This window comes from Colius striatus, chromosome 14, assembly GCF_028858725.1.
Source record: "Colius striatus isolate bColStr4 chromosome 14, bColStr4.1.hap1, whole genome shotgun sequence".
Classification (NCBI taxonomy): Eukaryota; Metazoa; Chordata; class Aves; order Coliiformes; family Coliidae; genus Colius; species Colius striatus.
Genome location: NC_084772.1, coordinates 19340070 through 19367653, shown reverse-complemented (window position 1 = coordinate 19367653; position 27584 = coordinate 19340070). Strand labels below are relative to the sequence as shown.

The 27584-nt window shown below is 46.3% G+C and overlaps 2 protein-coding genes across 4 annotated transcripts in view; both read right to left on the bottom strand.

Moving 5' to 3' along the window:
- USP10 (ubiquitin specific peptidase 10) overlaps window positions 1–6707 on the bottom strand; it is a 48306-nt gene extending 41599 nt beyond the window's left edge. For all 3 annotated transcript variants that reach the window (XM_062007627.1, XM_062007628.1, XM_062007626.1), the window contains exon 1: window positions 6590–6707. In XM_062007627.1, the coding sequence (XP_061863611.1) occupies window positions 6590–6610 (21 nt within the window). In that variant the 5' untranslated portion in view covers window positions 6611–6707. The remainder of the gene's footprint in view (window positions 1–6589) is intronic.
- A 4423-nt stretch (window positions 6708–11130) lies between these two features.
- Window positions 11131–26130, bottom strand: KLHL36 (kelch like family member 36). The gene is made up of 5 exons (XM_062007474.1): window positions 25835–26130; window positions 25510–25591; window positions 21091–22164; window positions 19976–20133; window positions 11131–14463 (listed from the first exon to the last, which is right to left on the bottom strand). Exons 2-5 carry the CDS (start codon window positions 25567–25569, stop codon window positions 13908–13910), a joined length of 1848 nt encoding a protein of 615 aa, XP_061863458.1. The 5' UTR covers window positions 25570–25591; window positions 25835–26130; the 3' UTR covers window positions 11131–13907.
- Between the last annotated feature and the right edge of the window lie 1454 nt (window positions 26131–27584).

The following is a 27584-nucleotide window of genomic DNA, read 5'->3' as shown; positions in this document are numbered from 1 at the left end:
TATCTCACTCCTGCTTGCTATGAAAGCACATTAACAGCATAAACCCTTTCTTCTTAAGGTCTGTTAGGGAACTTTCATTATCTGTGGTTTGTGGAAGCTTAAACTCCTTTAGGGACAATAGCCTATGGTCACAGCCTTTAGCTGAAAAGAGGAAAATGAGTATTGGGAATTGCCAAATTAAGTTGTCTTTAACTTTCTTCCAACTTTATATCAATTAACTACAGTGCTCCACAGAATTTTTTAAACAGTGGTAGCTTTGGTTTTGATTTTGTATCCCAAAGGTAGCAGAGGAACAGAAAGTGAGGTTTTCCATACTTTAAGGACATTACAGCACTCTTTTTTTTACTTTTGTACCAGCTAGCTGTTACCCAAGAGACCATGTGATTTAATGGACAGAATGAAGTCGACTGGAACTGGAGAGAACTTGATCTTTCCTCCAGTTCAGCTGTAACTTGTGCTGACAATGACGACTCTTCTGTTTTATTTCTCTCTCCTTTTGGCATATGTACTCATATTTAAAATAACAAGACCATCTCATCTGATGGACTGGTATAGCATCATTTTTAATCAAATACCTCCTAAGTAGCATGGCTGAAAGTCACTACCTGAACACAATCTAATTGTCCTTTGCTACCATTAAACTAAGCAACTAACATTTCCCACTTCCCTCTCCATCCATTCTAAAGCTTGCAGCAAGAATCAAATGGCTTATCAATATCTTGCCTCTATCTACCCTTTTATCCTGTCTGAGTCATTTCCTTAACTCCCACCTTGTAAAGAATGTTAGCTTTGAATTAACTTCCCTCTTTAAAACTTACGCTCAGTCTGTTCAAACAAGAGTCATGCAGGACAGGAATTCTGCTTCACCAGACAACCAGTAGTGAGAATCCCTGTGTTTGACACCAGGTACAACTCCTACTCTCGAAAGTTGGCACTTCTGGGACTTTTCAATGCTAATAACAGGTGATTTTCAACCAACTTAAAACACATATGTAGATTGCTAAAGAGCACATTATAGAAACGTTCCTGCTGAGACAGGTATGTGCATATGCAAAGCTGGTAAGTGCTCATGAAAATAAGAACATTACCTTGACACTGTAAGAATCACTATTGGAAACGTGTTGCTACACTACCTACAAAGGAATTCCACAAAACGTTTTCCCAGCAAAAGCCTTTGCTTCTTTGCATGAATGATATACAACTTCTGTATTTTACGTTACACTGGTAAATCTATTGCCAGCCTGCAACATTCATGGGGAAAAATGAGGCAGGAAACCTGTGAATCACTACAGCAGGCTCTAAATGTTGTATGAAAAACCATGCCCGCTGGACTGAGGGAATACAGCACGGCTGTTCCTGCTAGTGCGTTCAGTTTGCTTCAAAGAAAACAGAAGCATTTAATATGCAGAATTCTTTGAAGAAAACCTAATATCTTGTATGTTTTTTTAAAGTCATCTTTTCACATAACCTTTGAAGACACGCACTTCTTTACAGGTTGTTACAGACAGGAGATTTTTCTCTTCCACTTCCAAGCCAAACCCCAAACTTTTTTAACAAAGTCAAATCAGAGAACTAGTGATTTTCCCGTTTGTGTTAAAGTCACACTCAATGGAACTTGATCCATATCCCCTTCTTTCCTACTATAATTCCAAGGCAAATGACATTTAAAACTGCCATGCATGGTATGAATTCACATTCAATACTATAAGCTGCAAAATTCTCAAAAGCACTCTTGCTTGCTTCTTTCAGTTTGCTCTGTAGTAACATTTGAGACATGGGATCTCAAGAAGATCCTTTCTTATTTTTATGTTAAAGCATATGCTTTTCCATAAAGTCTATGATTTAAATAAGATACAAACACTTTGTTAGAGGTGCTGTTATTTAAGCTACCTCCTGCCTAACTACAAGTGAAGAAAAACAGACCTTGTAGCATGGAACAAAGATCAATAGATTCAACACTCTCAAACTGGGAAGAAAAGTTCTTACATGTGTTTAAAATATCAATAACATCTGCAATTAAATTAGAGTCTCAAACACAAAATGAAAAAGACTAAAGTACTTGCATGGTTTTATTATAGTGCTAATGAATATATTAGCATAAGCTCTAACCTAACAAAAACCTTTAAAGTGTTTTGAAAATAATCACCACCACACCATCACTGGGGACACTATAAAACAAGTAGTCCTGAACGTATACTTTACACTTTCACAGAATAAAACCCCCAAATCTCAATTTTAAAACATCAGACTGCTCCACTATGGAGTGTTTGTGTGCATGCATAGTTATATATACACACACATGTACACACACACTTTTTCTCCCCACGAAAAATAGCCCTTTGTTCAATAACCCCCAGTTTTATGTTCAATGATCACAAATAAACCACCTCCATTAAAAAGAAAAAATGCAGTTCTAGCATGTTTAATTCTTTGGAAATGAAGATCTACATTGCTGAAATGGCAGTAGAGTGACAAATGACTATAATCCAGTGGCCCAAGGCCAGTAACTTCTATTACAACAGACTTGGCTCTTTTGTAGGAGACAGCATGTTGCATGTGTAACACTGAACAGAAAGGACACTGCTTAGTTTACCTATAAACAAAACCCCACTTAACTTTGCACCTATTTTAACAGCTACATGAATGGGAAAAGCAGTGTATTTAAGCAACTGCCTACAATAAATGGTTTTATTAATAGGTAAATGGCTGAATCCATTCTATGAAGTATCCAAATCAGGGCTGTAGTCTAGAATGCACAGAATAAACAGCAGTGATTCACTAAACCTGTAGGGTTTATTCTATTTTTCGCATGCTGCCATACAGTTCCTAATTTAAGCTCTGTGTCAGTTTTCCCAGACTTCCTAAGTTAACCAACCCACATTCACCCACTGAACTCTACATGGATTCACCATTCACATTTAAGAAAGGCAAAATTGATACCTTCAGGCTATCTAAACTCACAGATTCAGCTGCAGCCCAAATACCTGAGACCATGAAAGCCTGGAACTACAAGCTCCATAGGGAAACATTCTAGCAAAAGGACCAACCCAGTCTCTTCTGAGCAATGGAAAACATTAAAAGGGGGCAAAATAAAGCTTCTTCAACCCTTTAAAACACAGAAGAGCAACTGAGCAGGACAGGGGAGAGCAGGAGCAAGATGATGCACTTCAAACAGCATCTCCAAGGCCACCCACCAGAGCCCTCACTCAGAACCACCTTTCATTTTGCATTCAGGGTGTTCTCCACAGTTTTCAGCTTATTTCAGGAACCTGACAAACAGTATCCACGTTGTCTTCTTTCCAAACACTTCCTCCTGCCTGGGAAGACACTAGATGTGTATGGATAGGATGCAAGCAATCTGGCAGAAGAAACCCATCCAGTTGCATAAACCCCACTTATTTAACATTTTTTTTGAGACAGACTGATTTCCTAATCAAGGTCACCCACAAACATCAGGCAATCCAATGCAAAGATATCACTACAAATAAGATATCACAACAAATGTGTACAGAATGCTGCCTTTTTTTTTTTTTTCCTTCTAGAAACAGCACTGGCTTAAGGGAACACCAAACTACACCCTGCCAGAGAGCAACTCTCCAAGTCAGCTATAAAAGAGGTAGTTTGCAGTGCAGGATTTCAGGGAGTCAGGTTGCATGCCATGTTGCGAGTTCCAGTTATTCTGGTTGCTAAGCCAGACACGGGCTTGGGTGAGGATGAGCAGTTCATGAGCTTGTTCAGCTTTTTCAGAACACAAACTCTCCCAGGTATTACTTCAGCTGGGTTTTGGGGCAATCGGGTACATTTAAAATGGCACTGAGTTAATTTGACACCACAGTAATGGTGAAAGAACAAAACAAGCATAAATGATTCATTCTGCTATGGTATCCTTGCTTCTGCTTAACTTGTTTTTGCAAGATTTAGAAATGATGCATTTCTATTAATTCTTTCTATGAAAAACAAAAGGAAAAGTGGGTGAAACAACTGTTTATACAGTTCCTACACTGTGATACTCTTTCTAAACAGGGAAATAGTCTTCTTTATTTTAAAGATTTGTAATGACCTTGATGACAAATGGTTTCAACTACATCCAGTAGTAAATCAGCTCAATATCTGTACTGTCAAACAAAAACCTGTAGTCTTACAACAGGTTTACTTCTAGGTCACCTCAATTAAAAAAATAACCCCAAACTTAAGAGATTATACTCAGAAGACGCCCAGAAAACTGACAACACCACTTAACTATCTCATTAAATGATTATGAAATAATGATATGGAATACATAAACCACCAGCAATATCTAAACTGTGTTACCCTATACTCATGTGCTTGGCCATCCAAAATTAATGTCCCTTTGAAAATAGATTATATGGTTTGTGTCTCATGATTGACGTGTTACAATGTGCAAACTGACTGGTGAAATATTTCTGCCCACTATTACATAAATCCATTAATTGGCAGAAATCTGACTACACGTTTGAGCTATTGGAAGAGGATGATTTTCTTGAAGACGTTTTTTTCTCCCCCGTGACAAAAGAAAATGTCTTAATTATGGTACACTCCAACTACAGTCACACAGAGAAACTACACACACTTTGGCCTAGGACTCTGCATCATGGCAACTTTTACCCAAACTCTCTAGTTTTCTTACTGATCTGCAAAACTACCACCCTAAAAGAGCAACATCTACATGTAAAACTGCATCCTTGAACTTATTTTCAGATCCTCCATCCAAAAAAAGTGTAAAACTCTTTCAACATTACAGCACTGCACTGTTGTAGAGTATGAATTCACATAAATCCCAGACAGCATTTAAATAAAACTGGTTAGGGGGAAAAAAAATAACAACCCAGAAGACAAAAAGAGGCTGTGTTTAATGACACAAAGCACTACCTGAAAGATATCTTACAGATTTGCTTCAGGATTATATATAATTGAAGTAGCCGTTCTCATGAGACCTAAATATCTACCTTTACCTATTGAGAGGGTTGATTTAAAATAGTTTATGTACACTTAATTATTAAAGATGAACGCACAGTCTGCTTTCTATTACAGCTGTGCAGTGCTTCACCATAAACTGTACCATCAACTGAAGTGGGTTTTTGTACAAAAATGTCCTTATTTCTTCCAAATCAGTTTCAAAAGCTGCAATGTAGAACACAGCCTTCTGAAACAGACCACAAGCACTGCTGGCTGCTGCTAAGAGCAAGGGAAAGCAGAGTGTAAAACAGCTTCCAAGTTTGACCCTGAATCATTTGGTATTTGTGCATTCTAGCTATCATTCATTAGGGCAGTAAAAAACAATGTCCAAATCTACATGAGTTTCCTTCACTTTAAAGGAAAAGTTGGAGGATATAAAATTCTACTTCTAAATGTTAAATAAATCCCACAAATGAGTTTAACATCTGCATTAACAAAAACACATCCCTCTTTCTCTCAAATGTAAATCAAGCTGGACAAGAAATGTTATGGTAATTCTTCACTGATTAAATATACAGAGAAACCACTGTCAGTGCCACTAGCACACAACTTATTAGCTGTGTACCTTATCTGCCCTTCAGAAAAAAAGAGATATAAAATTCAGAATAAAGCATCACCTTGTTTGACACACTTAAGTTTTATCAGGACTGTTTTCTACCACAAAAGGCATCTTTTCTTAACAAAATTATCTTTCACATGACCAGTGCCTTCTTAACTTTATTCTTTGCTAAAAACAAAGTTCTCTGAAGTCTTGCAAATAAACACCTCCGTGTACCACATGCACTGCTTGTCATTTTTGCTTTAAAGTTTTCAGGGAGAAAAACCTCCCAGGAAAGAAATAGCAAAGTTAATCCATTCAATCATTTGCTCTATGCACACATTAGATTAGATCAGGAACGGAGCTTTTAACTTCCAGTGAAAAACTACCACGAGTGCACTTTTGGGTTTGGTGGTTGTTTTTTTTTTCACTCCGTGCACAAATCCTCTAGCTGGTTTAGTCAGTGGGAGACAGGGAAACTGCACACGCATCTCTGGGCACAGCAATCTTGCAACACTCAGCCCTTTGCACCCCAATGCATTGAGGTTTACTGAGTGTTTGCGCGGGGGGAGGATTAGTTTACAAATCTCCTTACTCCCTTCTCATTATAGAATCGCTGTCTCTCCCGCCACCACTCCTCAAAAAAAAAAAGGGAAAAGAAAAAGCCCAGGCTACCGGCTCTTCTCAACTGTCCTCTGTCCGCGATAGCTCATGTAGGGGTGCAGCACCGACTGCACCCGCAAAGGACTCCGTAGGCCGCCTCCCCCCCTCGCTCCTTTCCCCCGCCAAGCCGCGGTGACACTGGCGGCCGAGGGGCCGAGCCCCAGCGCGCTGGGCCCCTCGGCGGGGCAGGGCCGCCGCCAGGAGCACGGGGAGCCGCCGTCCCGCCCGGCAGCGAGGCCCCTCCACCGCCCTGAGGAGATTCAATGAAGCTGCAGAATCACCCTGGGCCTAGTCCCGGCCACCACGCTCCCCCCCTCGGCGAGTCGCGCCGCGGGGCCCGGCCGCGCCTCGGAGCCCGTCAGCGGCCCCCCCCGCAACACCGCAGGCCCACAGCGCGGGGGCGGCCGATACCTGGGCGCTGTTCACCGCCATGGCGCCCGCGTCCGCGGGGAGCTCGGCGTCTCCCGAGCGCCTCACGCTGCTGCCCCCGCCGCCGCCATCTTCTCTCTCGCACGCACCAGCCGGGCGGGCAGGCGGCGCGGACTGCGCCTGCGCACGGCGCCGCCGGGGAGGGGCGCGGCGGCCCGGCCGAGCTCCGCGCCTGCGTGCGGGGCGGGCGGCGGCGGCGGGCGGCGGCGGCGCAGGCGCGGTGGCGGCCAGGCGCGGGGCGGGGCGGCCCAGAGCGAGGGGCCGGCCCTGAGGAAGGGGCCGGCGGCGGGGAGCGGTGGCCGGGCGCCGCCTCCCCGAGGGGACAGCGAGGCCGCACGAGGCGGGAAGGAGGATAGGGGCGGCCGAAAAAGTTGGCCCTCAGCGCCCCCCGGCAGCGTCTGGGGCGGGGGAAGGATGCCGTGAGGCAGGCCCAGGCTGAGGCGAGCTCTGCCGCCTCCGGAGCTCAGTGGTAGGAGGTTGGTCCCACATGCTGGAGCTGCAGCCATGCAGCCGTTGGTCCGGATGAGTAGCCCAGGCAAGGTAGCGCGGCCGGCCCAGTTCTGCTGAAGCAAGGTAGGGCCGTGCAGGAGAAGCGCAGCTGGAAGCATCCGAGCACGCAGGGAGCCGGGCTGCCCGCAAGGAATCCATCGTGGGTTCGGTTCCCAAGTGTTGAACGGCGGCGTGCCAAGGGCTGCTCTGGCAGGTGAGTGGTAGGGCTGGCAGAGTCAAGCTGGCCCGTGTCCGGCCCAAACAGCGACAGTGGGAATAGGTTCAGCCTTTGTATCTGGAAAAAACCATGAAGTGACTAAGCCAATCTCATGATTTTGAGAGGACTGAGTCATAACAATACTGAAACCCCCCCAGGCATGAATCCATGACATGAATCGCTAATTTACTCCATGTATTTTTCCCCTAAACAAACTACCAAATCCTGCAAAAGTCTTCTCCACTTGGGAAAGCAAGTGTTAGGCAAAGCAAGTGGTGCTGTGAAAGTTGAAGAAAGGGCAGTATAGAACTTTGGCTGCTCAGAGGAGGAGGTTCACTCAATCTCCCACTTCTCTGTGATAAGGACATTTCCCTCTCATTTTATGAAGTGCAACACAATGTGTGCTCATGGGAGAAGATGATTTTCTGTATCAGCCTCAGTCCTTTTAGTTGACACACCCTGCTGCCGCTCCCTTTCTTTGTTTCTAGCAAGTGTTGCTCTTCTGTCCTAAGGCAGACAACCAGCAGTGAAAACGACTGTTTAATATTAAAAGAGAGAAACAAAAAAGGGGAGGCAAACGTACAGGCTGTTTGCATAGAGTGTTTAAAAAATCTGAAACCCCCTCTCCCCTCGAGAGTCTAATTTACAAGGTAAATAGTGGAGTGAAAGCCCTTGCATAGCTCATCTGGTTAAAGGCAAAATTCCCTTCTGCCCACAACACTGTCTAAGTAAACTGCCTGTGCTGGAAAGGCTGCCCCTTCACATCACTGAAACAACACGTGAGCACAGGCCTGAAAAGCTGTTAATCCAAATACCAAACTGCTAAAGGTGTAGCTGGCAAAAAACCCACGTGGGCAGAAAGGATGTCACTGTCTCCTACACCTTTGATTTTTATCCTGCCTTAGTAAAAGTTTCGTTGTAAAGTCTGTGAATGTTCTACCACAATATTTTGTGATGATGTCAGTTTTGTAAGTTTTATTGTGATAGCATGCTTGGAAGAAGCTTACCTGCTGGAAAGTTTCCACCTGAGTTGTGTTTTCTTTCCTATTTGCCATTTCAGTGGTCTGTTACTGCGTTGCTGCTTACTGCATTGCACAAATCAGTTTGATTTTCTTCTGTCCTTCACGTCAGTGGCCACAAAGTGCAGCTCCCAAACAACATGTTGCTTTTCTGACTGAAAAATAACCCAAGATTGTGTTATTCTTTCTGTCTATCCATGTTCTTAAGGTTCATGAAATAATGCTCGTTACAACATGGCACTGACTTAATTGTTCTGTGAATTGATCAACAATAAAGGAGGTCCACGGCTGTGGAAATAAAGTTTGCCTGACATGAGCCAGTGAGCTGCATAAGCTAGTCCCAAGTTAGCTTCTGCCCTTACCCTACTGGAAATGCAAAGTCCTTGGAAAGAGTTCACCCTTGCATACCGTGCTCCTCGTGATTCCACTAGATCATGAGACCTCTGCTCATGACAGTGCCCAGGAGCAAAGGATTTATACAAATCACTCTTCTGAAGCAACTGGGATCAGTTCTTTCAGGGGCAGAAGGGAATCCCTTCCTCTAGTGTTGCAAGACCTGGTTGATCGCTGCCTTCTGTTTGCTGTTGTCCTTGTAAAGCTTCCTCCTAGCCTGAAGAGCTTTAGGGGCTCTGAAGATTTTGTCTTCGGAGATGCAGAACTTTTATCCCAATGGCTTCTAGGTGCAGTAAGGGCTTTGTGACTTCTCCTGTAGTGAGAGTCAACTGGGAAAAAACTAAAAGTGTCAGCACTATACTGTAACTTGGAGGGGACTAAGACACAGAAAGCCAAGGCAGCTGCAGTGCAGAGAAAAAATCAGAAGCATTATTTAAAGTAGCACAAGTCTGAGGGACCGTGGTGGCACATTACTCATGGCTGTAACAGCACAAGAACAGTGCCGGGGAGGAAGCTCTCTTTGTTGTCACCTACCATAAAGTATGTCCAAGCAGCAGGCACCTTCCCTGGTTGGATCTCAAGGAGAGGCTTCTGCTCACAGGCCAGTTGATGAAGTGCTTCTCCATCCTTTGCAGAACTTGCTCAGGGCTTTCTTGTCAAGCCTCTTCTTCAGACAGCTGCTTGTGCTGGATGATCACTTCTGAGGTTCCCCCACAGCCTCACACTTCAGAGAACCCTAGGCACTTGCAGAGTAAGTTCTGAACTTTCTGTGGCTGAAATTTTAGCACAGGCCAGAAACAGGGGCCAGCAAGAGGCATCCCAGTGTGTACCCAGGGACGTTCGGAGAGCAGCTGTGGGCCAAAGCCATGACACAGGACACCAAGAAGGTGAAATAACACACATACAAAGCTTGTCACACTAGTTTTGGGGGTTTTTTTCTATAGAAACTTCTTACTGGTCAGAGCTTTAAGATGTATCAGCAGAGTAAGAACCACAATTAGAATCTGGTCAGTTTTTCTGCATTAAATTGCTTCTTGGAAAGAGTACTAATAAATTAGTTCCTTAAACTCCTCACGTGAGACACACTTTTGCTGTCACTTAAAAATCCTGAATTGTGAGTAGGCTGTAGAAAACCACCAGTATTTGGAAGAAAGTAGTCAGATCTCTTGTGGAGAAAGGCAAAGCACTCAGGCATATCTTTCAATTTAAGATTTCAACTTGAGAACAAAAACATTTCCAGCTCCTTTCTCAGCCTTCAAAACAACTGCATCTCACCCCATGAGGTAAATTGTCCTCAGGGTATCTCGAGGGATTTGTGTTATCTAACATTAGTGTTACAAGCAGCACCTCCTTGACATGCTGATGCCGAGATACAGGCATGGAAGTGTGGAAAGAGAAAAGCTGAGGGTTTTGGTTGCTGCTTTGTGTCAGGTAAAACAAGCTTTCCTCAGGATTTGGCGGTAGGAGCCTGTTTTTAAACTGAGGTAGAGCAGCAGTTATTTTTTCCCCAGGGCAGGAAGAGCAAGCTGTGCTTCCTGACAAGAAGTGAAATGTTTTACAAAGCTTGCAGATGACTACAGTGGCACGGATGGGTGCAGGAGCTGGGCTGATTCTCTGCCAGCACAGAGCAGGAGGAGCCACCTTTTCTTTACCCATTTTACTTACTCGCCAAGAGGGTTTGAAAATCGATGCGGGAATCCGCTGGTGCCCATTGGTTTTGCAGAACTCCAGCACAGCAGCTTCACAAAGCACTCCAGGGTCTGGGGGCTCCTGGCTTGCCAGCATCCTGTGCCATCTACCAACACTTCCCAGGCAATGACAGGCCACGTCTGGGTGCACAACAGCCAAATTCCCCCGGGTGGGAGCTTTGCCAGACGCTGCTCTTCTGCTTATCCCACTGCTTCTGCCACGGGGCTCTAGGCGCAAATGGGAATGATTTGCTCCTTTAATAATGCAAATGTGCTTCCAGCACCGACAGCTCCAGCACCCCAGTGCCCACTAATAATGTGAGGGATGTCCCTGAGCCTCTGTGGCTGAAAGGATGACAGACTGGGAAAAAGCAAGCTTACCTTGATAAGTACTGAGATTATACTTTGCCTCTGCTGTTAAGTTTCATGTTATGAAGTCACAACTGTATTTATCTACTCCTGTCTTTGAGACAACTTACACACTGGAGTGCACAAAAGGTGAAAAGCCACTTTTCTCATGTCTGCTTTGGAGTGTGGTGTGGAAAAGGTGGATGAGCCAACTTGAGTTCTAGTTCCACTTCATATTGTTACATTTAGCATCTGCCTATCAAAATGTTTCCACCATTATCAATGCCAGCAGAATGTAATAAAAATCCTGCCTGCTTTCCAGTTTGTCAAAAAGGAAAACCTCAATTAAATCAAGACACAAGTGATGAATACAATATCCTAAGCTGGATTTATTGTTTCCAGACATTAATGTAATATGTAAGCACAGTAAACGGGGGGCTATAGTAACAAGCAACCCAGTAACAGAAACAAAGCAAGTTCTATACTTACATGTGAAAATGTCCCAAAAATTAAGCAGTTGTCAGTCAACATGACAAGGATATCAAATATATATTAAAAAAAACCCCAAGCAACTGATTAATGAGTCTGTAATAACCAAAAGGTTTGGTTTGGTTGGCTTTAGGTTTATTTTTAGGATCAAAAAAGAATAGCTATCACCTCATGCAGTGTCCAAAGGCTTTGAAATAAATCCAGAAATGCAAATGACAGACTAACTCCTGAGGCTTATTGTTTTAATCAACAACAACAACAAAACCCCCTCAGAGAGTTTCACTAAATTAATTTCAACTGGTTTTCTTAAATCCTTTCTTAGCACTGAAAGAGAAACCTGTCACTTCCTTGCACCAGAGATTTATTCAGGTGTCTTTCAATATGAAATATGTCTTTGTGATGTATACCTCAGAGTTCTTTCAGTTACAAGAGCTTCAGCTGAAATTAAGTGCAAAAAATGTTTTCTTAGTGTTTTCCAATTATTGAGGTAAAGAGTTTGGGAAAAGAGAGAGGAGAGGAAAGGAAAGGAAAGGAAAGGAAAGGAAAGGAAAGGAAAGGAAAGGAAAGGAAAGGAAAGGAAAGGAAAGGAAAGGAAAGGAAAGGAGAAAGAAAGATATCAACTGTCTGTGCACCGGATGGAAAAAAGTTAAATGTGAAATACAGGATTCCAGTGCACAAGGAGATGTGCAAGGAGGACTGAGGAAGACACAACAGCAACAATCAACAGCTCCCCAGCACAGAACTTTAAGCCAAAGCCCTTGAAATCCACCCAGATCACCAAAAGCTGGAAGGGAAGTGTGGTCAGTGGTGTAGCTGCGCAGCTGGCCCATGGGGAGAGAGGCCAGGCCACAGGCACCACTGCAGCGGCGGCTGGACACTGCGGGAAATGCCACCCATCCCCCAGCCCCACCACAGCAGCTGTGGGCTCAGGATGACACAGCAGTGGCTTCTCAAGGAAAGAAAGTCCTGCCTGGCAAACATGAGACTGAGTTAGCAAAATGCATTGTAAAAAAAGTATAAAAGTTGTTTTTAAAAACTCGCTACAAATGTCTTTGTGTGGGAAGGAGGAACGTCGCCCTGCAGCCTGGCTTCCTCACGGCCTCTGAAGGGCTCCTGGCACAATGCTGGTGCTGGACTTGTGGCAGATCAGAGGTGGGTTTGTGAAGGGCCCCGGGGTGAATGCTGACAGCTGGCCAGACAGGCAGGGAATTTCAGTATCTGCAACTCAATCAGCTGTGTTTGGAGAGGGCGGCCTGACACTTGGGTCGGAAAGCTCTTTACTTGGTATGCAGAGGATAGAGTTACAGAGGATCTAACACCATTTTCAGTTTGGTCCAGCTGTCTGGACTCCAAACAGTGTCCTGAGTATATTTTGGGTTTCTTGCTTTTGAACCTGTCTTGCTGGGGAAGGTGTTTGGCTGCCGAGTCCCCACCGAGCCCACCAGAACAGGCTACTCTCATGAAAAGGTACTTTCAACTTGGAAAAAAAAAAAAAGAGGAAAGTGAGAGCTATTAGCTCAGGTAAAAAACTAAGTTGCTGTTCTTCAGGATTACCTGACCCCTACTCATCATCCTGGGATAATAAGGTTTCTGACAGCACATAAGTCCAGTATGGGCTCTTGCTCACACTGATCAGGGTGAGCTTCGAATTAAATGAAATGGATCCCAGCTTCTACAGCCTGGTAGGGCTGGGGAGGGATGTCTTCTTGTTTCAAGTTCACCCGAGGGATCTTCCTGCTATTTCTCCTCATTGTTACCCTACTCAGCAAACCCAAAACTCACAAGGAGCTCTGTTGTTTCCATCTGCTTTGAAGGCCAAGGAAAACCCAAATCCTCAAACCTTTCAGGTTCTTCTTTTAGCTCATCCTGGGGCATTATAAAGCTCAAGAAAAATTTGCTCTTGTGTTTAGATATAAGTACCACAAGGGATGCAAAAGTCATCTCACCTTTCCCAGACTGCAAAATTCAGAATCCTGTCAGTCTGAGCCCGAGTCAATCCCATCTACTCTTTAGCCACACAGTAAGGTCACCTTAATCTGAAGAGTACAGTGGAGTGATTTGCTCTTCAAGCTGCTCTGACCTGCATTCACCAAGAGCAACATTCTCTTTGAATACTCCTGTGTTCCACAAATCTGATCCTGACAACTCAAGACTGTATTGTGAGGGAAATGTAACGTTACAAACATTCAACATTTACAGCATCAAAGATCTGTTTCACTTTTTCTCAGCAGTTGCTTCAGAGCTCCTCTGAACTGCTTTGGAACTTCCAACCAGACCCTGCTCTGCCTTCTCCCCTGTGACATTATTGTTTCAGCTGCAGATCTGCCCTTATTTTAAAAACATGGATATAATATGATGTATGTGGAAATGCCATGAACCACAGAAGCAAAAGACTAAGCCTTAACATTCAGGAGAGCAGCCATATCTCTTGCCATATCTCTCCTTGTATAGTGGGAGAGTTTTTAGGCTGCTTTTACCTTAAGCATGAGCTTAATCCAGAACCCACATTCACCTGGATGTTTTCTGAGGCTTCAGAAGATGCTTTCCCTCTCCACCCCATATTTAAAAATGAAAAGAAATAATCAAGGTTAGACAAAAATGATTAAATTGGAGGTCCTTTGGGAGTCCACCAGCAGCAGGTGGCTGTCCAGAAGTTGTCATCTTCCTCGATCTTGATGTTTCTTTGTTCTGGTCTTTTTCTTTTTGTCCTCTGTTTTGGGTTTCAATGCACAGACACAGGCAGACACACCAGCAATTGCTTTGGGTAAGTCAGTTCCTTTGTACCACTTGTTTTTCTCCTTATCATAAACCTGGACTGTTTTGGAGAAGACTGTTTCTTCCCAGCTGTAGCCTCCGAGGATATAAATCTTTCCTTCCCAAACTGCCACCCCTGACTCGCTGTTTGCTTGCAACAGAGGAGCAACTCTGGTCCACTGGTTACACTGGGGGCTGTAGGACTCCACACTCAGGATGTCAAAACGAGCCATGGTTTCTATGTTGTCATCGCTGCCCCCGATGGAATAGATGTTTTCCTGCAGGGTGCACATGCTGTGCCAGCCTCTGGCTGTCAGCATCGGCCTCTTCTCCTCCCACACGTCCGTGCGGTGATCATAGCAGAGCAGGTTTTTTCTGTAGGGCCCAATCTGGTAATCGTGGCCTCCTGAAATGTACACAAATTCCTTGTAGACTGTTCCAGCGTGACCGTAGGTAAACCTAGGACAGGCAAAAATGCTCCAACTTAGCACTTAGGGATTTTATCAAGACACACAAGCACTCAACAAGGACTGGTACTAAAGGAAACAAGAGGTAACTACAGCCAGAAGTCCTAATGCAGTGACTGCTTTTATCCAAGCTGCTTTGCACTAAGGTACCACAGCCACTTTGGAAGGCATCCTTTTCATACCTGCTGGCTACAAGCACTCAGGTATGACAATCACTTTCAAGGCATCCTCTACAGTGTGTCATACAACAGAAGTAACCCATCCTGCTCTAATTGGCGTGGCCTTCACTCCCATTTTCCTGCTCCAGTGCTTGGCTTGGGTCAGTCTGAGAGGGCCAGAGAGGAAAATAATCCACATCTCAGCAAGGGTTTCTATGATAGAAAGAGGAAATAATCATGATACCTCTCAGACTTACCACTAGCAATTAACCAAGAAAAAAACAACGAGAAAACTACTGCTGCCTTCCCCTTCCCCAGCTTCAAGATCATGAATCACATTTCTTACCCACTAGAGTTCACAGCCCAGTTAATTTGCAGTCGTGACACACACAGTGTCGCTTTCATGAGCTATCCACCTGCTCTACCATGGCTACCACCCTGGGGATACCTTCTCTGCTCACTCAAAAACGAGGCAACAGACCTCAGTCAATCACAGACCACAGTCCACGTTGGACGAAGTAAAAATGAAACAGCAGAACCAACACCACGCACGCTGTCTCCGCAGGGCACAGACAACCCCTTTGATCTGCTACAATAAAGCCACTACAAACCTAATTCTTGAGGGTGTTCTTAACTTCACACTAGGGTGCAACAGACCCCCTTTGAGGTCTTAGAAGCAGAATGCAAAGGCAGGGGACAGCCACAGCAAAACATCTCACACTGGTACAAAGAGCCCAAATAACTGAATACTCATGGGGCTGCAGAGCAATGCCCTCATCATGCTGCTCTCACAGCCTCTGCTACCACTCTTTGTAGTCAAAAACTCAAGACAACTCAACCTCTGTGGCAGGCAAACCTAAGCTGGCATTACTTTAGCCTGGAATGCTTTTGAACCATGCCTGAACATGCTCAAAATTCAACGTGGAGAGAACCTTGAGCTGGTTTTATTTCTCATGGTAATAGCTCCTCTCAGCTACACAAATGGTATCATAACTTCTTCCACACACCTAAGTGCCAAGCACTTTTGTGCCAAGGGAAAAGGCAAAAAAGAAAAGAAAGCCCACATTTACCCTGAAAGCACAACACTTCTGAGAAGAGCTCAAAGATGTTCATTATTCTAGATGCCTGCTAAAGCTTCTGATCCCTGACCAGCGTCTGAATCAGATATTGTAACAGGCTTCTGCTACAGAACCATTCTTGACACACTTGGCTTAAGAAGGCTGAGTGGCCAGGAGAGACCTTTCAACCAAATGAGGTGGAGCACTGTCCCTGGGGACCTTGCAGAGATTACTTCAGAACTGTACTGCTGCTTAGCCACTCAGGAGAAAGACAGAAAGAGAGAGACAGAGAAAGAGACAGAGAGGACTGAGGCACAGTTATGAAACTTTATCCACAAGGCAACTCAGGAATTCCACAGCTCACAGTCTGCCATGGAAGCACCACTTTTTGCCTCAATCAATGGCTATGTGTAGCAAATAGCCATAGGTACAAGAGGAATTTGAAAGAGGCAATTGTACCTGAAGCAGCAAATCCACTGTGAATGTGTTGTTTTCCAATACAGGGAGATTACCCATTGATATACTCTAGAGGTGTTTCCCTTGGCCTGACTTGTGAAAAGCTCATCCAAAACTGCATGTACCCATTAATACAGAACTGCATGAAAGAAAATGCTCAAATGGAAAACAATTGCAATCCTTTCTACAAGCTCTGTGGTTTGAACAGAGCAGGACACCTCAATACAGCAGGTCCAGACATCCTCTGACAGAAAGCATCGAGCCTTTGGGCAGCTTTGTCTGTAAAGAGTGCCCAGAAAGAGATAGAGGCCTTAAGAAGAAAGAAGTTCTGGTTCAGAACATCTACTAAAGTTGCTGATTTTGAGTAACTTCCCTAGGTACAATGCTGCAAAAATTACAGTTTCTGACCCAGTAACTAACATTGCAGTAAATGCTAGAAAATCTACCATTTTTTCTGTTAACAGGAGAACATTTGGCCCAACTCACTTAAGCTGTGGGAATCTCCTACTCCAGCCAAAGTCCAGGTGAGCTGTGGTTGCTCTGGATCTCACTGTCCACCTGTTGCAACCCTGTGAGATGATTCATGAGACAACCAACAGAGCAGATACCATCATTCATTAACCTGTTCCAACACATTTCCTCACACAACTGTTGTCAGTTGTTCTGCCAAGCTTTAACCTAGGGCCACTCTGTTCATTTCACTGATGTCTGCAGTATGACTTTTTCATGCAAGATGAGGACACAATGCACCAACTTCTGCTCTGCCAAACTTGTCAGCTGCTGCTGCTCCCTTCTGGGCTAGAAACTGTGGCAGAGCCTGCTCCCAAAGAGCCTGGGAAAATGGGGGGGGAAAGAACTGAAAAATGGCCTCTTTGAAAAGCAGGAAAGTTATCCCATGAGCAAGGACCCTGCTGAGAGTCAGGCAAAATTCACTTGTGGCAAACTTGGAGCAGGTCCACCCTTTAGATTGCTTGGCTGTAGTTCTCCATGCTAAGCGTCTGCCTCAAGAGGCTGTGTTTTCTTCTTCAGTAACACAGCATTATTTCAGTCAAAACAGCTCAGAGCTCCTTCCAAGAAAGCGGTTGGGGAAAACAACAACGTGCTGTTCTGACCATGCTGGGAGGGAAGAAGAGATAAAGGAGAGCTTGCAAAGCTCGTCCTTAGAGGAGCAGGAGTGTGCCTGTGCACAGCAACACAGACACAGATCTGGCAGCAGACACAAAGACACAGCCATTGCCTTTGCCCTGAAAATCTCCACACTCACGGCAAGACATAACCCTTGGGAAGGAAAAACAACAATCACAAGCCAAAACATTTTCTGTGTGTTCAGAGTAGAAGCTTTAACAAATATAACCCCTGAGAGTGCAACCCCACACAGCTCAAACTGAGCCGCGCAGGCCTGCACCCCAGAATGACCTCACCATGTGTCTGTCACTCCAGGGAACAGTCTTGCAGGGAGCTGCTGGCTTAGAGCAGTCAGGAGGAAGAGCAGAGGTGCAGGGAGGGAGCCCGTTTCTGGGGACTATGCACCCAAGAGGACAAAAAGCCTGCACATTTTCTCTTCAGAGGGAAGAAGCATGCAGGAAACAAGGCAGCTGTGTCAGGACGTGCTGCCTGATCAGGCAATCAGGAAGCACTGGAGCTGCTGATTTCCTCTATGTGAGGAGAAAAGGCTTTCTGCTGGAACAGGGCTGGGGAAGATGTTATTTGGGTAAGAATAGTAAGTAAAATTAGTCTGAGGAACAAAAGCAAGTGGTGGAGTGAAAACAGAGCTCAGAGCAAGAACAGGTTGAAGGGATCAGAGCACACAGAAGGAGCTGTAGCTAACGTGCTTTTCCTAATCTTGAATAGATGCCACAATTCTCTCTCATCCTTCCTCTGCTGTCAGCAAATCCATCTGAAGTGCATCAGGCAAGGGCTGCCCAGATCCCCTCCAGCAGTCACCCACACCTGCCAGAGCCACATACCCTGAGCTCAGGCAGCATTCTCTTGCCCCTGCACTCACAAAGGGCACTTTCTGTTGTCCACCTCTCTGCTGCTTTTTGCCTTTTACAACCTGCACAAAGTTCTTTTAACTCTGTTCCTTCTGCATAGAAAAATGGTTGTTGCAAACAACATCCTGCCAATGCAAGAGCTCCCCAAAAAGAGAAAGAGGGCTGAAAAGACAGAAAATATGAGAGTGCTAAGCATACATTAGGATTTAACTAAAGACATGCAAGACAGCAGCCATGTGGCAAAGTGGGAAGGTTCCTAGTTCACTACACAGCTGCACAAACACCTGAGCTGGCAAGAAGGAACAGTTAGCATGGGATGAGGACAGAGCAGGCAGGGAGAGAGGATGCAGAGCTATTTTTGGGGGAAGCAGCAGTAACTTAAAGTAGTGACTGTATTACAGCCTCACCCTGCAGGTCAGCCACCAGCTAAGCCAGGGCAGTGAGGTCTGTCCCATAAGGGGAATTTTGGCAAGTCCAAGCAGCTCAGCTGGGCAATCTAATCCACAAGTCAACACCCCCAAAGTCAAAGTTCACTTTTAAAGGGAACTCTGCTGCAGCTGCCAAATTCCCAAAGCCAATCCAAAGGTAATAGTTGGAACATGCAGAAAAACTGCCCCTTTTCAGACAACTTACAGTCTGCAAGCATCCCCTGGACCACTTCTATGCTGGGGAAAAAAATATCCACACCAGGTATGGGTTTTAACAACACACAAGGCAGAATAATGTTTTAAAACAGAAAAGCTGTGCCAGAATTTCTGTGAGAGGTTATTGGGATCTCATGGGTCACCCCAATTAAGAGAAAGGCCTGAAGATCCTCTGAGAAACAGCTTCCCTGGACAGCCTGTGGTGTTCAGCCTCAGCTGTTGGATCTGCCTGTGTGAGCAGAAATGAAGCAGAGAAATGCATCCTGCTTGTGAAGAGCCCTTGAGCCCAGCTGTTAGCCTGGATCAGACTCGCATTGCAGCACCTGCCCAAAATAGAACTGGGCAACAGGCTTCTCTGCCTTCACTGGCTGCCTATGGCTCTGCAGCCCTGCAGCTAAGGGAATAAGGGAAAAAACCCCTCATCTCTCAAATCAAAAGGCAAGTATCTCCCTCATGATGCCACTAAGGAAGCAAGCCCTGCTGTTCAAGTTGCAGGTTTCAGCTGTGTAGCCAATACTCCTGTAATTTCCATGTGAAAGATGACTAAATCTGAATAGCTGTTTGCAAACAAAATGCTGTCCTACCATTCTTATGAAGTCACCACTCACACATTGATTCAAAGTACCAGCAATCTCCTGTGCTGCTGTTACAACAAGAACTGCAGTACTAAAGCCTCTCTAAAGCAGGGCAGCTAAGGTTTAAGTCAGACTGAGAGAGGGGTGACACCTGCAGGGTTATCTGTTTGCCATACAGGGAAATGTGGTTTATCTGCAACGGCCAACCTGAGCAGCCAAACAGAGAGAAACACCTGGGAAACAATCACAGCAAGGTGACAAAGTAAAACCAAGTGAATTATAAAAACCTTTGACATGATCTAAACAGCACCTCTGAAAAGATTCAACTCCCAGTGACCTCAGGAGAAATGTTTTAAGAATAGAAAAGCGCTCCCTCCCATCCTTCACACGTACCTCAGGACAGAAATGACAACCAATCAGCTAACAGGAGGCACACTGCCTGGAAGAACCAGCTGCTCAAATACCAAATGTTTATATGGTTTGCTACTTGCTGGTACCATGTTGGTTATACATCCCCTTGCTTTCCTTCTAGGGGTGGCCATTCATCAGCTAAAGTCGCACAAGCTCCTTTAGCTACCGGTCCTCCAACACCAGAGAACTTCCCAAACTTCCCTCTTACCTGGGCAAGCCTGCTATATAGGACCAGGAATCCTTCTGAGGACTGTAGGTCTCAACTGAAGAAAGTGCCCCATTTTCATTCCTGCCACCAACAGCCACCAGCATGTCAGTAATAGCTCCCAGGTAGAAATCTACACGGCGTTGTCTCATGGAGGCAGCCTGTCAAAAAAACCAACATGCTGACATCTTCAAACACCTGGTGAGGAGGCTGACTTAAGGTATATTCATGTCTGAGTGCAGGATAGTTGCTTCTTCCCGTTTATTTGCAAAGGAGTGCTACTGGTTTTGACCATTCATAACATACTTCTGGTCTTCTGCAGTAGCATGTTACATAGCATTAATTTCCAGAAAAGGGGACAAGAAGCATCTAAGAGACAGGTTACTCTAGAAATGCCTGTGTTACATGAGCCTCCTTCCAACACTCTGCAAGAAACAGATGGGGAGCACTCAAAACTGCAACTGAACCACACAGGATGATTGGGTCATACAGGGACCTGCACTGGCCACAGGGTTTTACAGCAGGACTGGAAGTGAATCACAGAATCACAGAATCTTAAGAGTTGGAAGGGGCCTTGAAAGATGATCCAGTCCAACCCCTCTGCCAGAGCAGGACCAGCTAGAGCAGGTCACATAGGAACTTGTCTAGGTGGGTTTGGAATGTCCCCAGAAAGTGAATAGCTTGTTCTAAGAGCCATTTAGCACAGAGACATTTGACAAGTGCCAGAGACATTTTCTTTTACATCAGACCCATTATTTATTTCGTTACACGTGCTACTGCATGGACTAAGCCATCACCTCCAAGTCCATTCTAGCATTACTGCCAGAAGTGATCTGAGGAGTTGTGGATGAGCTCTGACCAGGAACTTCACGGATGAGATGCCCACATCCCGAGCTGAGTTGAAAATCTGCCCCAAACTCTTTTGCTGTGTGTGTGTAACTCCAGCATCTCCACAAGGTGTTCAAGTAGCTGCTTTTGCAACTTAAAGAACTTGGATTTCTATTTGCAAGCGTTGCTAAGTTGGCTATTCTAACGAGCCCTGTCCTTCCACTGACAAGAAGGAAACACTCTAAACATTAAGGACTTGAAACAGAGAAGTAATACAGCTTAAGTCTCACCTTTATCCACTGGTTACAGCGGGGATCATACCTATATAGGAGATTTGAAGCTGCATCCCCTCCATTGTCTCTTGAGAAGCTCCCTCCGGCTATGAAGATGAAGCCTCCCAAGACTGCAACACAGTGGTGACTTCGCCTAGCTGGGAGCGGGGTTTCTGCCACCCACTGCCCTTTCCTGGTGTCCAAGAAGCAGGTGTCATCGCTCAGCTCCAGGCAGCGCTCGGACACCTCCCCTCCCACAAAGAGGAGCCGCTCCTCATGGCTGCGCAGGGCCGTCCGCTTGTTCTGCAGCACCGGCTGAGCCATGACGTTGTTGTGGTAGTTCACCGCCTCCTCTATAAAGCCCTCACAGTTTGCCTCTTTGGGAAGCAGAGAGCACACAGCAGGCTTGACTCGATGGAGGAGGTCACTTTTAGGTATCAAGGGAAAATGGATGTTATCCAGAACCTGGTAAGCCTCGTTCTCCCTTTCCGGGTACTGGGTAAGCCACTGCAAGGCAGCCTGCAGCAAGTCATGCTCACACTCCTGCTGCACGGTGCTGCTGTCCAGGTATTGGCACAACTTCTGCAAAGAGATGTTCTGCAGGAAGTCTGGGGTGAAGGACAGCGTGCCAAAGTTCTGCAAGATGAACGAGTCGATGTAGGAGTCGAGGCGCTTCAGGTTGTAGATAGAGGCGAGCTCCTGCAGGTACAAATAGTTCTCCTCGCTGACTTCGTTCTCCAGGTACTCGCAGCAGAAGTCGACCACCTTCCAGATCTGCAGCAGGTGAGCTGTCTCCAGCACGTAGTCGATATTGCCCCCATCCAAAGACAGCTCGCTGCCATAAAGAAAATCCACCACAGCCTTGAGACCAATGTAAGAAGCTCCAAAAAGTTCAACCTCTTTTTGGTGGGCTTCTCGCATGCCGATGGTGAACATGGAGTTGAAGTAGTCACTGCAGACAGCGAGGAGGTTCCGATGGGCAGGGACTCTCTGTTCATCCACCACCAGGACAATGTCACAGAAGAGGCCTCGGTGCCTCTGCTCGTTCAGGCTCTGAAGAACTAAACTGGAGTGGTCATCCCACCTGTACACCTGGAATGAACAAACGGTGTCAGGCAGGTGGTACCTTCACCCAGAGAAATTTCGGTGTGCACAAAGTGTTTTCCCATGCATGAGAGAAAGGTTACTTGTGCTGCACACTTGTAGTAACATCTGACCTGAAGCAGCTGGCAAGAAATGTAGTGCGAGCTCAAGCTCCTCACCTTGGCTTTGAAAGGCCTATGCAGACTTACTGCTTCCTACTCCCCCTTCTGTTGTTTTAATACTTCCAGCTCCTCCACCAGGCTGCATCCAAACCTCCTCCCAGATGATTTATACAGGCCCAGCTTGCTGAAACTCTTCCACTCATTGTCTTCGAGGAATCTTGCTGACATTTCCTTTCTTACTTGTCCCCCAAATGACTCCTTACAGAGTTCTCCTCAACTAAGCTACTCAATAAATATCTGGAGTGGGAGACACACGTGCAGCAGGATGCCAAATTTTCCTTCAGCCTGTGCATTGTTTGGGTTGGTGCTTGTTTGACAGCTACCCCCATCCTAAATCGTTTCAGAACTCTGCATTTCTAAGCTCATTAGGGTAAAATCCCTCTCTTTCTTTCCATATCATTCCAGGCACACACACTGCATTCAAAAATAACAGCTGTTTATTTATGTGCAAAGCCACACATGGATAACTTATTCCCACAAGGCTCCTACTTGCTTCCAGAAGCCAAGGTAGTCTTTGTTTCAACAAATATGACTAAACATTCTCTTTTAAAGAAAGGGGAAATGCCCTCGGAACATGACCATGAAGTGCCCTTCTGGGATCCCTCTGGTCCAGACATTCTTCCACCAGCTCTGTATGGAGCTTTTGAAGCAACCAGCATTTGCCTCTCTCTCACAGACTTGTGTTATCAGTCTTAAGAACCAAAATGGGAACATTTTGTTACCCCTTGAGCGTCATGCAGGACACATACTTAAGGGGATGGTCACCCCAGGATGTCAAATGATGCAGCTTTTAGGACCATCCATCTGGAGGAATGGAATGCTTGATGGCATAGTCAGTTACCTCGTGATCTCTCTAAATAAAAGCCAGGTGAAATGCAAATACACAACTTTAATTACCAAATCCAAACCAGGCAGAGTTGCAGAGCCTGTAAGAACATGTAAGAGAAATGAAAGGAGGTGGAAAGGAAGCACATCTGTGTCTCGTGCCTAAACCAGCTCCTAGCAGCTCTGGCTGTAGGACCGTGGGTCTTGCCTAGTTCTACACCCTCAGACTGCAGCCCCAGAAGTCACAGCCTGCAAAGGTGTCTCAGTACAAACCTACACTAAAAACAGTCACACAGATGGCCCGAGGTCTCTTCAAGCCTCTCAAGCATTCAACCTTTCCTTCACTCTCCTCAACATCCCAACTAGCTGTGGCCTTCCTGGTTTCCCAAACAGAAAGTATGTGTTTGTTGCTGTCTGGCTAAGCCATTAACGGGGTGGTTAAATCATGGGGAAAGGATGGGAAAGGTTTTAATTCGACAGCCAAGTTTCTTCTCTTTAGTTTTGCTTATGCTCTTTTCTAAACAATGGGGACTGAGCTGCCAAACAGCCTTTTGTTGGAGTAACTTTGTCAGTGCAAGTATACAGAGTTAAACCAACCTAAGCAAAGAGGCTTCAATTATTACAAGTTATCTGGGACAAAGCTCTTTGATGATTCTGCCTTATACTCATTGCCTCATCATATCTCTGAAATTAAAAAGGGATCTATGGCATAGACAACAAAGTAACTTCCACTGAGGAATAAAACTGCCAGAGATCTGTAACAGAAAAAAACATGGGGCTAAAGGACCGTGAAGTTCTTTATCTTCACTTTCCTGAGGTTGAGAAGTGCTGATGTCACACAGGAACCCAAGCAGAGGTGGGGTAATGAGTAAATATGGCAAAGGACAAACCACACATTTGTGGCAGCTACCATAAGGAACAGTGGATGAGCAGAAAGTAACATCTTACAGCACCCTCTTCTGAACCTGACTCACGGGAGAATTACTGGATTAAACCAAAACCATATTCCCTCTCGTCTCTGCAAATTGGCTTATCATTTCTAACATTCTCCGATATCCCCATCATGCATAACAAGATTAGGCCTGGGTATAAGATTTGCCAGAGATCCCTATTTACTCAGCTGCCTGTCGAGCCAGCAGCATAATCCTGACCGCCAGCACGCCTGACAACGCGTGCTCCTGAAATGCTTGTTGCCATGTCGAACTGCTGCTCCTCCAGAAATCAAGCGTGAAATCATGACGTATGGCAGGGGATGGACACAGAACGTATTCACATGCTGCAGCCACTCAGGAAGCTAATTTGTTGAGGGAGTGAGTAACAGAAGCTGATAGCTGCACGTTTCAAAACCAAGGCTAATTTTACACTAAACACGAACATCTTTCTCAAGCTATTTATATTCTGCAGAACAGCTTTAGCATTACCCAGTAATTCTGAGTTTAACTGATAGTGACAGCTGCTGCCTAAGCAGGAAAATAAAACAATGCTGTCAAGTTAATTAATTTTTAATGTGATGAATTAGTATTACGTTCAGACTCGACCATTTAAATGGTAGACAGGACCAGCACTTAGGGAGAGAGTATATTGGTAGGAGTGCATTCAAAATTGAGCCCCATTATCTTTAATCAATTGTATTAGAGCAGCATTTTAACTTCTTTTGGATTCAAAGATCTAATTTCTCTCAGGTTGTTAATGCAGTACCACGACTCAGTGATGCACAAGAAAATGAGATCTGTCTCCTTCAACTTTGCCAAGGCAGGTAACAGGCACTGAGAAGTTTTTCCCTTCTAGCTGTTGTTGGTCATACAAGGTACTTGCTCTGCAGCATCTGTAACCTGCTGCTCGCACTGGAACAGAAAAGCAGTTTTCACTGGCATGAAACAAAGTGAACATAATAGTTACAGCTAATAGTAATGTCTTATAAATCTGGACTCATGTCCTATACAAAACAAAAGGCTGAATCTAAAGGGCAATCCCAGCTTTGCTCCTGTTACTAGCTTGGACTGTATGAGATGCATCGGTACAAAAACATCCCCCAGTAAACACGTCCCATTTAATGACTGAATTCTTGGTTGTAGAGAAAACACTGTGCTTGATGATGTGGGTTTCAAGTTGTGAGTCAGGACAAGCAGATGCCCGTTCGCTGCTGATGCAGCAGCTTTTTATCTTTAAAACCACCAGGCAGCAACTTCTTCTAACAAAAACCATTTGAGCAGGTAGAGCACCGTTCATACCTCCTTGTAAAAGCTCAGAACATTCACATTCCTCCACAACAGCCCAGAGACTTTATCCCCCTTCTCGTTATTTCTGTAACTTGGCGTTTTGGGTAAGCAACACAAAACGTACAAACCTTTGAGGATTCACTTATCTTGTGTGGACGACAGATCCTGGTTTGCCGGGTTCCCTCCATGACAGCCTGATCCGCAGTCCCTCTAGAACAAAAGCAAAGCAAGATGTTAGCAGCACGCCGATCCTTTCAGGCTCCTAAAACCCAGAATGCGCGGAATAAATATCACCATCAAGAAGACCCGCACGTGGTAACCTGCGGGCTGAAGATGTCAGGGTCAAAACAAAACGCGTGTCTTGATGCTGGTAATGCTTGGTTGTGTCAACAAGTCGGGTGTATGCCGGGCTGCAGGGGAGGCTCCCGCGGGTATTACTGCTAAGTCACTTACTGCCAGTTCTCGCTACCGCAGCCGCGGGTGAAGCCGCTCCCGTGTCATTGCCGGAGGGGCCGCGCTCCGTGCCGCGACCCCCGCCCGTGCCGAGCAGGGCCGGGCCGGCGCATCCTCCGCCCGCAGCTACATCGGCGCCGCTTCACGCGGCCTTTATTTCACAAGTTCATAAGCAAAAAGAGGCTGTGGGGGAAGCAAAGGAGCACCAAGGAGCAGTAGCCGCGGCGGCGGAGCCCGCGAAGGGGCGTCGCGGCGCCCGCGCCTCCCGGCCGGCCCGTAGCGGCCCCGCGGAGCCGAGCGGGGGTCGGCGCGGAGCGGGGCCGGGCGGGCGGGCTCGCCGGAGGGCCGCGGCGGGCAGGGCCGGCCCAGGAAATGCCGGCTGCGGCGGCGGGGAGGGACCGAGGCGGGGCGAGAACCCGCGTAGCGCCGGGCCGGGGGAGGTGCCGTGGGGCAGGGCCGAGCGGAGGCAAATGGCTGCCCGCGCCCGCCCGTGGGCTCGCTGCGCGGGGGACCCTCGGGGGGTCGGGGCCGTTCCCGGCGGCCGGCCGGGCCGGGGTTGGCCGTGTCCGGCAGCCGCGGGGCAGCGCGGGGTGCGGGCGGCAGCGGGATGCTCCGGCGTTGCCCGGTGAAGCGGTGGGTGGCGCGCGGTGCACAGCGCCTGTGGGTACGGCGAGAAGCCCCGTCTCATCTGGCTCAGCTTGACACGAAACTGCCTGACCTCAGAAATGCCAAGCCTGCCACTGGCACCCCTTCAGCAGCAGGCACTGCTCAGGGGCTCTTCCTCATTGATTAGGGCCCAGGAAGCTCAAGAGTTAATAAAAACCATCTTGGTGAGCAGGGGGGCTGACAGCACACCTCCTTCAGAGGTGAAGTAAGAGCAAAGACTTGGTAGAGGGACCCCACCGTGTCCACTTCAGCACAACGGTCTTTGCTAAAACACTGTAAGAAGAGCCTTTGTTAATCCTGCCCTCCTGGGTATCTGCCGGGGGTCAGGGCAGCAGAAGTGGCAAGATTGCGTGTGCTCCAGACTCCATCTGCTCTCAGCGAGGACAGCTCAGCTGGGACACATGTCCCACAGGGTGATGAGGCAGTTGTCGCCAGCAGGAGATGATGTGTTCGAGGAGGGGAGTGTGCCAGGGCTGCCTGGGATGTCAGCACCTTCCCCTGCCCCAGCTGTCACCCAGCCCGCTACTGCAGGTCACAGCTCTGGCACTGGCAGCATCCAGCCTCCCTGTCTGTTCTTCAGCCACCTCAGAGAAAACAGAGGTGATGATGGGTTCCTACTAACCTAGCTGATTATCAGATCTGAAGATGAGAAGCAGTTTTGCTTTGGTCTCTCCTATAGCCCTTGTGGCCGTGGGAACCCCGGATAGAGACCCTCAGTTCCTGAACTGAGTAAAAAACGTACTTTGCTGGCAACCCTAATGTTAGCTGTGATCTGTAAATTCAGAGCAGCCTCTTGCTGAAAGCAGCTGTTATTTTCCATTCTTTTCTCTGTTCCTGCATGGAAAAGACGTGGAGAATAAATGACTGGGGACAGCCAGAGAGAAAGATCAGAAAAGAAGCAAGAAGGTATGATGGCAAACAGCCACAGGAACAAGGCAGCAGTGATATATTTTAGATCAGGAGCCCTCCCGGGGCTCTGCAGAGCCCTCCTTTTTGCTTAGTACCCTGTACCCATTCTGATGCCCTTCTTGAACTTCAATAGTACAGTCCAAGCAGCTGAGGAGCAGTGCCGCGATACAAGACT